This window comes from Diabrotica virgifera, chromosome 9 (assembly GCF_917563875.1).
Source record: "Diabrotica virgifera virgifera chromosome 9, PGI_DIABVI_V3a".
Taxonomy (NCBI): Eukaryota; Metazoa; Arthropoda; class Insecta; order Coleoptera; family Chrysomelidae; genus Diabrotica; species Diabrotica virgifera.
Window position 1 is genome coordinate 41523969 of NC_065451.1, and position 12966 is coordinate 41536934.

General features: G+C 31.7%; 1 protein-coding gene across 4 annotated transcripts in view; it reads right to left on the minus strand.

The window, feature by feature from the left end:
- Window positions 1-12966, minus strand: part of LOC114333741 (proton-coupled amino acid transporter-like protein pathetic) — a 576198-nt gene that overhangs the window by 128840 nt on the left and 434392 nt on the right. The window contains exon 1 of one of the 4 annotated variants that reach the window (XM_028283731.2): window positions 1882-2168. The exons of the other annotated variants lie outside the window; for them this stretch is intronic. Within the exon in view, the coding sequence (XP_028139532.1) occupies window positions 1882-1932 (51 nt within the window). The 5' untranslated portion in view covers window positions 1933-2168. Of the gene's footprint in view, window positions 1-1881; window positions 2169-12966 lie in introns of those variants that run through there. 4 annotated transcript variants of the gene reach the window in all.

Below are 12966 nucleotides of genomic sequence, written 5' to 3' on the forward strand. Positions count from 1 at the left end.
TCACCAGAAACGAAGTTAGAAAACTATAGGTTCTTCCAAGTTGTGCGTTACCATATTCGCTTTCCGGTGACACAATTATAATATATCTGCTTGTTCCAACTGCGTTGCTTCACCAGAAACGAAGTTAGAAATATATAAGTTCTTTCAAGTTGTGCGTTACCTTTTTCGCTTTCCGGTGACAATTATAATATTCTGCTTGTTCCAACTTCGTTGCTTCACCAGAAACAAAGTTAAATTTTTAATTTATGAATGTTTTTTTTATATTGATAACGATTTCCGAAGTGAAAGTTGAAACGTCAAGTAAACTTGATTTCAAACTCGAATTGTGGCTTATGTCCAAATAAAATAGTAAATCTTATTTTGTATTTCTCACGCCGGTAAGAAGACAACAATGAAATGACCTTTTTTACATTGGTCCGCATGTATATTTTTTATTTTAGCTTCGAGATGGATAACGTCACTAGTATGTAAATGCCAAAAAATCATAATTTAAATATAAAAATCGACCTGTTTCCGGATTTTTTAGTCGTCGGTTTACGAAATAATGAATCTATTCCATTTGGTTTTGCCACACTGTAGAATGTAGAACTATGGAATCCTGAGAAAACTAATAGTATTTTTGAGAAATTTACACGCATAATGAAAGATTTGCCTGAATTCAGGTTGCCTGGATGACACAATATGGAGAAATAAAAATATTGGAAAAGATATGACAGGCAGAATTTACAAAACAGTCATCAGAACAATAATGACATACGCGGCAGAAACACGACCCGACACAGAGAGGACAAAAAGATTGCTCGAAACAGCGGAGATGAAAACCCTTCGAAAAATCGATGGTGAGACTCTATGGGACAGAGCTAAAAGTGCAGATATACGACAGAAGACAGGGTAAGAAACAGAACAATAGAATGGAATGACCACATAAGCCGAATGACAACAGAGTAGTCAGGACAGCGAGAGACGGTTTCCCAATAGGCAGACGATCAGTGGTAAGACCACGAAAACGATGGAACAACAACTTACTAGAGGCACATTGAAAAAACAGACAGCCATGTCTATACAAAAAGAAGAAGAATAATAATTTATGAAAATTTTGATAATAAATAAAAAAATGGCATCAATAATCCATTGCTTTTGTGCTTATTTTTATTTATACAATGAGTTAACTTGTTACAATTTTCATATAAAATTGGTTATAACTTTGTAAAATACCGTGTATAACATAACAATCCTTTATACATTTTTAATGGCGAAGTTAAGAAGATTTTGAATATAAAATAAAATACAGGTTGTTCAAATAAAAAAAAATTAAGTTTGGTCTGCCACTATGTTATCGAACACCCCATGTAACATTCTAATTAATTTTATAAATGTGAATCTCAAAGTTGGCTACAATTTTTGTTATTAACTTTTATTGCTATTTATTACTATAACGGATCTACGTAGCTTTACCCCACTAATCAATCACCCTGTACATTATTTAATTGGATATGTAAATAAATTCTAATTCTGTAAGATTTTCCTAAATTGATGCATCCCAAGTCCAATGATAAATCGCTGTACCGTTTAGACACGACGATAAATTAAAACAACTCGATCCTTGTGATAAGTTGATGCAATCCGATACCAACCTCAACCCAACTCCAACTTTGATAAGTCGTGCGATGCACCGTTTACACACAATGATAAGTTGCAACAACTCGATTGACCTTGATAAGTTGTTTGATTTATCGCTGTGTTTAAACGATCCTTAAGTGTTCCGATACACTGTAAAAAGCTGGAAACAATTTCCGGTTTCGACTAAAAATAGCCACGTCTGAAAAAGCCGCGCGGCGCGAACAAAAATGTCACTACAAATAAATAAAATATATCCTTTACCTTTTCAGCCCCTTGTTGTAGAAGGGAAGTATTTCCGTTTTTCTTAGACATTTTTGGCAATAAAATCACAAACACTGAAACACAGTCTTGTACCTCCAAAAGCTTAATTCAAAATGCGACGGTTGGCGCTGTCGACTCGATTTCTGCCGTGGTTTCAAACCTAGAATAATTCGGCGCGTTCTATGGTGGGGATGTGTTCTACGATTCTTGCTGTTGGATGGTAACGTTTTTCTGCGCACGCTCGAATAGTTTCACAATTTTCAACGCCTGACGCCGGGAATTTCAGGCAACTGAATGTGTATTTTTGCAAAAAACTTTTTTATAGGTTCTCGGCATGTAAATATTTACTAATTATATGGCAAGGCGTTGATTGCAAAAAATTAGATAGGAACTGTTGACGATTACATCAATTATTATTGATTATGATTCTAATTCTAAATTCAACAACAAAAATAAGAGGGAATTAGAAATTAACTAAGTATTTCTTATTTCCAATTGAAGACGTATTAGTAGAAGAAGGAAGGGGGTACAGAGCCGTGCGGTACATCTTTTCAATATGATGCAAGTTTTCGAAATGCTGCCCCTTACCCCTTACCTAAATATAATTAAAACTTAACTTTTTTTATTAAATGCAACAACACAAAATGAACACACTTTTATTTTAAAAACAAAACATAATTTAAATCAAATGAAATACGTATTAACATTAAATAACATTTACAAAAATTACAGTTTTAAGTTTTACCCTTCTGACTTTAATTTTGGCAAATTCGTCAATCTGATTTGTGTAGTTTAAAGTAGCAGCTAGTGAGGACTCTATTGAAATGAGTGCTAATTTTTTAGTTTTGTTTGTCTTATGGAGCTTCTTAATAGTTATTAATAATTTTTAATTTTGAAAAACTTCTTTCCCCACTAGCTACCAAGACAGGGAGTGTTAATAAAATTCTTAGCGATACAACTACATTTGGGTATACAGAAATAGTTTAAAACTTCTATAGTCCAGGAACCGAAGCTTTTCACCTCGCAATTTTTACAGAATGGTTCGATTTGCTTGAAAATTTGAGAATAAGTACCTGGTAGTGGATAGTCCAAGGATCAAAATATATATGATGCCGAAAGGCGCTTTTACCATGGGGGTGGCTGCCACCCCATCTTGGGGGTGGAAATTTTTTATTATATTTTGACCGCAAAAGTTGATAAAAACATTCATGTTAAGCAAAAAATATTCTATACATTTTTTTGATAAAATTAATATTTTTCCATTTATTCGCTATCGAAAGTGTTAGTTTTATATCTAAAAAATCAATGTTTTTCGATATTATACTCATTTATGAGTCACTCAATTTTTGCCGTAAAAAATTTTTTTCAAACCAAGTTCTTGGGAATTAAATAACCTACAATTTCATATTTAAACATTTTTTCGTATCTCTGATGCTGACCTTTCTATTCTGAAGAAAATGGCATTTTTTACCAAACTACAAAAATTCGTTATTCGCTTTTAACTCCAGTTTTTTTAAAACTAATCATTCTAAGCCAGTCAAACTTCTGGAATCTATTACTAATACATAAATATAGAAGTATGAATAGGGCCAATGACTAAAAACACCGCTAACTTACATTATTATGCTCCCAATTGGATTTTTCCTTTTTTTTTTAAATATATTAATTTTTTAACCCTAACTTTTTTACTTTTTATCCTAGAAAGTTTAGTAAAAAAGAATTTTGTAGGTTTCTACAAGATCTATAAGGCTATTAATATTAAATTCTTTTAAAATCCTCAGTCGCAAAAAGAGGTGACTGTAAAAGGGTTGGTTAAGGTGGTTTTTGCATGTTATTACAAGTGTTAATTGTCAATAGCTTACTCCATTTTTGCCATAGTAAAAATTTTTGCTAACCCCGTTCTTGGGAATTAAATAAGCTACAAATATGCTAAATATTTTTTCGTATCTATGATGCTAATCTTTCTATTCTGAAGAAAAGAGCATTTTTTAAAAAACTACAAAAACTCGTTATTCGCTTTTAACTCCATTTCTTTAAAAACGTATCATTCTAAGCCGGTCAAATCTCTAGAACCTATTAATAATACATAAATATAGAAGACCAAATAAGGCCAATGACTAATTTTAATTAGAGTGGTAAGTAGGGGGAAATTTCCGATCACTTTTTCGCTGAAAAAAATAGGGACTGACATTCTTTTCATAATAAGTCACTTAATTTTTGAGCTAGAGACTTTTTTCTTATTTCTTTAGATAGATATTTTTAAATACTTTAAATTAGTTTTAACAGGTTATCCCCGAAAAATGCACAGTTTTCCCCTCTTTTGAGTTTGAAACTACAATACTTACTAGCATTTGACGAAGAAGAGCTAACATATAATAAAGTATAGCTCGATTACTATTGATCTTAAAGAAAATAAAAAACTTTTTTGTTTATTTTTTCAAAAGGTAGGTACGTACCTACATTTTTGATAAGCAAAGTTGTTTTGATAAAACGAAAACTTTTTGAGTTATTAGCAGAAAACTGATTAAAAACATTGATTTTTTCGATATAAAACTAACATTCTCGATAGCGAATAAATCTAAAACTATTAATTTTATCAAAAAAATGTATGGAACGTTTTTTGCTTAGAATAAATGTTTTTACCAACTTTTGAGGTCAACATAAAATAAAAAATTTCCACCCCCGAGATGGGGTGGCAACCATCCCCATGGTAAAAACGCCTTTCTGCCTCATATACATTTTGATCCTTTTACTATCTACTACTTATTCTCAAATTTTCAAGGAAATCGATCTATTCTGGATAAATTGAGAGGGTTTGTCCTATTTTAAGCTTCATTACTTGGACTACAAGTTTCATTACTTCATTACTTCATTACAAGTTTCATGCAGTATGCTATCATTTGGGATATATCACGCAATTATTCTAGAAGATCATTTGCCTGTATATTCGATTCTTTTTCTATAGGACTTTTCAGGGCCGTCTTAAGCATACACGGCGCCGGGGTGCAAGACTCATCTTTGCGCCCCCTTTTGTCAGAAGATTATACAGGGTAGCGAGAGAGTATAGAAACACGGTAATTTCTCGGAAACCGCTAAAACGATTTTTATAGCTTTTTGTGAGCCAGGGTCTTCTAATGCGGCCGATATTATAGTGGTAATTACATTGTTGTCAAATCTTCCGTTTCTCTGGTAATCTAATGAACTTTCTTATTTTAAATAGAACACTCTATATATTTTTGCGTTTTTAAGTATCTAAGAAATTTTCATGTTATGTTCCCTATACCTAAATGCCACAATTTCGGAATTATTATGACATTTATTAAAAACAATTTTAAAGGAAATTTAAAAATAAATTTTTTCGGCCCGGTTAGCCATTTTTTAGGTTTTTTGGATCATTGGTAATAAAAAAGGTCTTTTATAATTTTTCTCTAAACAATTTAAAACTGAAAAAAATAGCTGATTTTCTAGGTTCAAAAACTTAAGTAAAAAATATTATTTTTGAAACTACAAAGTGCCTAAATTCAAACTCAAACTTTATTGTATCAGCTACCGATAAGTGATTTGGTCTTATTTCATTCTAAAATATTGTTTTTTAGTTGTTAATCGCCCGTCCTCTCTTATGAGTTTCATTAACAATAAAAAACAATGTTTTATAATAAAACGTGCCAACAATTCTTATAGGGAGCTGATAGAAGAAGGCTTGAGCTTGAATTTTGGTACTTCGTAATTTTAAAAATTATTCTTTTTACTTGTGTTTTTGAACCTTTAAAATCGTCATTTTTAAATTTTTTTCAGTTTTAAATTGTTTATAACTCGGAAACGATTAACTTTAGAGAAAAATTACAAAAAACCTTTTTTTATTCCCAATGATCCAAAGAACCTAGAAAATGTCTAACCGGGCCGAAAAAATTGATGTCTATAATTTCTTTAAATTTTTTTGGAATAAATGTCGCAGTAACTCCGAAATTATGGCATTGAGGTATAAGGAATATAACATAAAAAATAATCAGTATTTCTTAACGACTTCAAAACGCAAAAAATATACAGGTTGTTCCATTTAAAATAAGAAAGTTCATTAGATTTCCAGAAAAAAGGGAGATTGGACAACAATTCGTGTAATGTGTTCTGATAGCGTATTATCAAATACATTATATTAATTTTAAAAAGTTATCCTATTCATGGAACCTTTGACTGGTTCCTCTTAATGGTAAATTTTGTCGTGCTAAAAATGTTATTATTTCGATAATTCTTTCTAAAACCGCCGTCCACCTTTTTCTTTCGCGTTCAACTGCTGCTGAATTGACAGAGTCTACTGTATAACTTTCTAGCAAGGTTTTTTTTAGATCTAGGTACATATTTTTTTTCAGAAATTAAGTGGCTACCCTTCTCTTACGTCTTTCTAAAAACGTAAAATAAACGTCTTTCTTGTCGCAAACGTAATAAAGAAAATTAGGTTTTAGAAGATCAGCATTTATATTTTCCTATTATAAAAGGCGTCGCTAAAAGTGGGATACATACATAGCTCCCCAACGGCAATTATACTTTTATCAGCAGAATCGGATACACTGATAATTTTTACAAGATGGTGATTCATTGTTACTCGACATTCAATATTGGTCAAAATAGTGTACCTACGCGTCACCTTTTTGAAATTATTGTCGGAATAAACTAAATGGGTTTCGTATTACATTTGCGTATTGTAGGTGTAGTAAGATTAATAGCCTTTGTAAAAAATACCGAAAGCGCACTTGTATGTTTTTGTTATTTTTAGGTTTTTTAAGGACAAAAAGCGCAATTTTGAGCTTAGCAAATGTTCGGCTTGCGCCCCTTGGACTTGGCGCCCGGGTGCCTCGCACCCCTTGCACCCCCGGGTTAAGACGGCCCTGGGACTTTTCATTCAGTCATTTGTTTCGAGCTGCTGTCATGTGTCACATAACATTAATAATATATCTACATAGTACGTTATTGGTACAAACCATGATACAAACCAAAGACGTAATGACTTAGATGTATTAATATTATGTGACAGGTGACAGAAACTCGAAACAAATGACAATCGATGAAAAGCCCTATTGAAAGTATTGAATGAAGATTCATACAATATTTTTTTAGTGTTTTATCATTTATTTCCCTCAATTTAAAAATATCATTAAAAATGTACTTATTTATTTATAAATTTCTAAAAGCGAAAATCGACCAATTAAAGAATTAATGGCAATGTGTCAAATATAGAATGAAAAATTTTATTTTAAATTTATCTTCTGTTAAATGCTCATCCATAGATTTTTTGTAATCAAATTTTTACGCTTTTTTCTCCATGCTCGAATTTCATTTTCCGCTGGAAATTCAGAGATAATATCAAGATTTTCTACAATTTCATTAGCAGTAATTTTCGTTTGGTCATAGCCAGAATGTCAGTAACTTTTATTTTTTTTTATTGTTTCTAACAACTTTTTTACACAATATGACAAATTTATAGTTACATGAAGCAACATATTCGAGACTGAATTTATATGAAATAAAATATCATGCCCAAGAACTTTACCGCATATAAATTTATAATTTTTAATATTTTTTGCTAATCCTCGTGCTTTGACTTTAGTTTCTGTATCTTTGTTGACTTCTTCTATTATTTCGAATACGGCATCATATATTTCACAAAATTGAAATCTTAAAGGTTTCAATGCATCTATTCGACTTGACCATCTAGTATCGCTTAACGGTTTTAGAGTTAGTTGAAAAACATGGTTTTTCAAAACTTAACAACACTTTGTGAAATCAGAAAAAAGTGTAAAGATCTTGTATAATACAAAAAAAAGTTTGTTGTTTTTGTAGAAGAAGACGCTTTCACTTTTAAAACTAAGTTTGCAAAGTGGCATGGTTACTCTTTAAACTCGAGTGGCACAAGCCATTGGATATTTTTCAAATATTCTATTTTGCACACCCTTTGTTACCCATATGATTATTTTGACGTATTTTCATTTTACTAATTATGCCGCCCCCCTTGTGATGACGCCTGATGCGACCGCCTCATCGCATCATAGCACCGCGCGGCCATGTGAAATATTTTAGATAACTATTATTCGTTTTGTAATTTAACTAAAGATACTTTTTGCGAATGTGATTTATACCAAGTTTTTGTAATAATTGTACAGACATCAACAATAACGGTACCTAGCAATTAATGATAAAAGCAGTAATAATAAAATATTAGTAAAAGAATCTGTTTTATCGTCCTTATCGGAAATTATATGACTTATATGACTAATTTGCTTGTAATAAATTACATCAATCAATAAAGAAAATTAATAAATTCTAGTCATGGTTTTTGATAACATGTATATTAATGATTCGTAAAACATCAATGATAAATAATATAAATAATTTGATAAACGACTTGAAAACGACTTGATGTTTAAAAAAAAATTCTTCACAGAAATATACAGTGTCATTAACACTACAATCTAAAAATAATGAATTATACAGGCCATAGGCTACTCCAAAAAAAGAGTGGTATATCAAAGTTATACATTTTCTTATGGAACACCCTATATCTGATAAAATTTCTGAATTGCTCTTAAAAATAAGCTATACTTTTATAAGGGTTTTCTATACCCAAGTACAGGGTGTTTTAATTTATTTCGATTTTTATAAAAATGTAAGATATTAGAAAAATATAAATATCTACGAATCTATACTAAATTTACAATCAAGATGCAGTAGAAATAAACAAACCAAGACACGTTAAATGCTACTAGGAGCACTCCTGAATCATAATTTACAATGTATATACATTTTAAATCCAAAATCATGATTTTCACAGTTTAAACATTGTAAATTATGATTCGAGCGTGCTCCTAGTAGCTAGCAGTTAACATGTCTTGGTTTGTTTATTTCAACTGCATCTTGATGGTAAATTTAGTATAAGAATCGATGGAAAATTTTTTCTTGGATCTTAATAATAGACTACTCGGCATATTTAAATAGATGCTTATGGTAGCAACATTTTGTACAGAGTAGTCAAAATATTAGGTTGTTCCAGTAACAAATTCAAGCCGTAATAACGTACCTACTTATTTTAAATGAAACATCCTGTATTTTATTAGTAACGTCTATCCTGTGGAAAATTTACTTAGCTTTCAATGTCTATTAGAGTTTCCTATTTTCCTACGGTAAAAAAGGTTATAAAAGAATTCAGAAATATCTTGTTCCAATTTAGAAATAACTTGTTTCATATTTTCATTCCTCTTCTTAAAACTTTAAAAAGGGAGTACACCCTGTAGTTGGCTGTATACCTTCAATAAAACAACGTGAAATGAAGTAAACACTTGTGTTGTATGTAGGCATATATTATGACTTTATTAAAAAATCCTTAAAATTTATCCGCGAAGGAGTGGAAGTACAAAACGTTTTCGGTCAGACTGACCATCATCAGTGTAAACCTGGAAATAAGTAAACCACTAAGATTAAAAAGCAAAAGGGTGAAATTTTGACAATTTAAAATTTTTCAAGTAAAGCACTAAGATAAAAAGCAAAAGGGTGAAATTTTGACAGTTGAAAATACTTATTTCCAGGCTTACACTGATGCTGGTCAGCCTGACCGAAAACGTTTTGTACTTCCACTCCTTCGTGGATAAATTTTACGGATTTTTTAATAAATTCATATATGCCTACATACAACAGAAGTGTTTACTTCATTCCACGTTGATTCCTCTTCTTCTTCAGATGCAAATCCACTAATGGATGGTAGCGATTACATTTTCCATTATCTCTCTGTTTCTTGCTATACAGTGTGTCAATTTGAAAAGATGCCACCCCCTATAATTTGGTCCCTATACAAAATCTAAAAATATGCAAAAACTCGTCAAATTTATTTGTGAGGGGAACATGTTGTAGACCAGTTTTCAACTAAATTACATCAACCCTATAGCGGAGGCGGACACAACCCCCAAAATCTTTAATAGAAAGGGGGGTTGGGTGATATTTCATTTGAAGTTCATTAAATTACCTTTTCAAAAATACCACATACCTTATATTTCTTTTCACTACTTTTGGAAAAATCTTGGACTCAATAGGTACTCTAAAAAATTTTGGAGTTCCGAACTCGATACTTAATATCTTTACGGTTTTATTTGATTTTTTAAAAATACTTCAAAAAATACTCTAAATACTTCAACACCCCCAAAAAAATTCAATTTGGAGTTCAATAGTCCAAAGAAATTTTTGGAGTTCTGAACTCGATATTTAATATCTGCACGGTTTCACTTGATTTTTCCAAAATTACTGAAAAGAAATATAATGTATGTGGTATTTTTGAAAAGGTAATCGAACGATTTTTAAAATGAGGTATCACTCAACCCCCCTTTCCATTAAAGATTTTGGGGGTTGTGTCCGCCCTCGCTAGAGGGTTAGTCTAATTTAGTTGAAAACTGGTCTATAAAATGTCCCCTCACAAATAAATTTGACGTGTTTTTGCATATTTTTAGATTTTCTACAGGGACCAAATTATAGGGGGTGGCAACTTTTCAAATTGACACCCTATATGTATCAGATATTGTATGTCGTTAATCCCTGTTCATTGCCTTATGTTTCGGAGCGAGGACATTTTCTTGCGTCCCATTTCTCTCTTGCATTTAATTTTACCCTCGATTATAAGCTGGAGGAACTGGTGTTTTTCATTTCGTATGATGTGGCCCAGATCCACCGTTTCCTTTTTCTTAGTGGTTTCGAAAAGCGTTCTGTCGTTCTTGGTTGATTCTTTAGGACACCTAAATTTGTGACTTTCGCCGTCCATAGTATCTTTGGGATACGGCGATAAAGCCACATTTCGAAAGCTTCTAATATGTTTTGAGTGTCTCTCGTTTTGAGTGTCCAGCCCTCTACGCCGTCATATAGCAGCACCTACCATACGTAGCACTTAGTAAACCTTAGTCTCAGTTGAAGATCGAATTCTGAATAGGTACCTTACTGAATTTTGCGAAAGCTTGTCGAGCTTGCTCAATGCGACATTTTACTTCCCTGTCTGAGCCCAGTCTTCAAAAAGCCACGTTTCCAGGTATTTAAATTTGCTCACCCTTTCAATGGACTTAGTATTCAGAGTTATGGTGGAGTTTTCAAATGCATCCAAGTTTATGGACATGATCTGGAATTTGGTATTTTTACAATGCATGTACCACTTTATAGTTCTGTCGCCAAGGGGGGTACAACGCCCTCCTTTATTCAGATGGACTTACCCAAGTTTTTTTATGTATTTTGAACCCGTAGAACACGAATTTTTTGGATAACAGTTGATCTGAATGTCGATGAGATTGTTATAAACAAAGAACTTGAGGAATTAGATAACAGCGGTTTTCCGCAAAACAAAACATTTTTTTGTATGTTTTGGGTCATTCTAAGCAAAAAATGTTCTTACAAGCTTTTTCGTTGGATGCATAGTTTTCGAGATAAACGCGGTTGAACTTTCAAAAAATAGAAAAATTGCAATTTTTGAACTCGAATAACTTTTGATTAAAAAATAAAATAGCAATTCTGCATACCGCATTTAAAAGTTCAAGTCAAATTCTATCGGTTTTGATTATTTGCATTGCTAAAAATTATTTTTTTTATTGTTAAACAAAGCTATAAACACATAGTGCTTGAGTGATATTTTCAATGCATTTTTCATTTAAAATCGAACGAGTAAGCGAGTCTACAAACATCAATTTCTACGTAGCCTGTATTAAAACACATGCATTGAGCACGGGAAACACTATTTGTTTATAGCTTTGTTTGACAATAAGAAAATTAATTTTTAGCAAAGCAAATAATCAAAACCGGTATAATTTGACTTGAACTTTCAAATGTGGAAAGCAGAATTGCTATTTTATTTTTTAGTCAAAAGTTATTCGGGTTCAAAAATTGCATTTTTCAACTTTTTAAAAGTTCAACCGCGTTTATCTTGAAAACTATGCATTCTACGAAAAAACTTGTAGGATATTTTTTGCTTAGAATGACCTCAAAAATATAAAAAATGTTTCGTTTTGCGAAAAACCGCTGTTATGTATTTCCTCAAGTTCTTTGTTTATAACAATCTTATCGACATCCGGATCAACTGTTACCCATAAAATTCGTGTTCTACGGGTCAAAATACATAAAAAAACTTAGGTACGCCCATCTGAATAAAGGAGACCGTTTTACCCCCCTGGCGACAGGACTATTAATTACCAGAGCAATTTACTGTCGTACTTCTTATACTATACAGTAGAGTGGACCGTTGGCTGTCGAGTGTCTGGCGACAATTAAAAACAGTTGCAAATTCGTAACATATACTTTACAGAAATTCACTGTGGCATATTTATGTTTCGTGGACTTTAAGAAAGCATTTGACAGAATGTTGTTCTGAAGCTATTTCCTTGTGGCATTTTTATGATTAACTATTTAGATGGGAAATAAGCCACAATTAAATTGAAAAAATAATTTTAACAACGTTTCGACGCCCAAATCGGGTGTCGTTGTCAAAATACAAAATACTACTAAATTAAACAAAAATGTTGTTGCTAAGTAAAAAAAATCTTCTAATAATTTATTTAATCTGACTCATTTATATTGGCAATTCTGACGTATATTATACATTTTAAAGTAGAAGACTTTAAAATGATATCGCCAATCTTTATGAGTTGAGTTCCTGGGACGACTTTACTAAAAGATAGTTCATTCGATTACATGAAATCAATCCCAACTCAAGAATATCCGTCACAAAAAAAATTATAGCATGTGATCTGTCTTTAAAAAGACAACCAAATGCAACGATGACAGTAAAATTCTCGAGGTTAGAGATTCCATAGTAAATCACGAGGGAAAACCAGGAAAAAGACCTCGTGATACTATCCCGACATCGTAAGTATTTGGTCTTACATTTAATTTACTTTCAAAAACTAATACCAAATTCTGACGTTAATATGTTTAAATTATAAATAATATTAATAATACATAGATATACAATAAGTAATTCTAAAATATAAAATATATACTAACTCGATATGTTATTGACCTACTAATCGTGGTATTTTCTCTCTAATGACTTCCTCTTTCAGTATGGGTAACCAC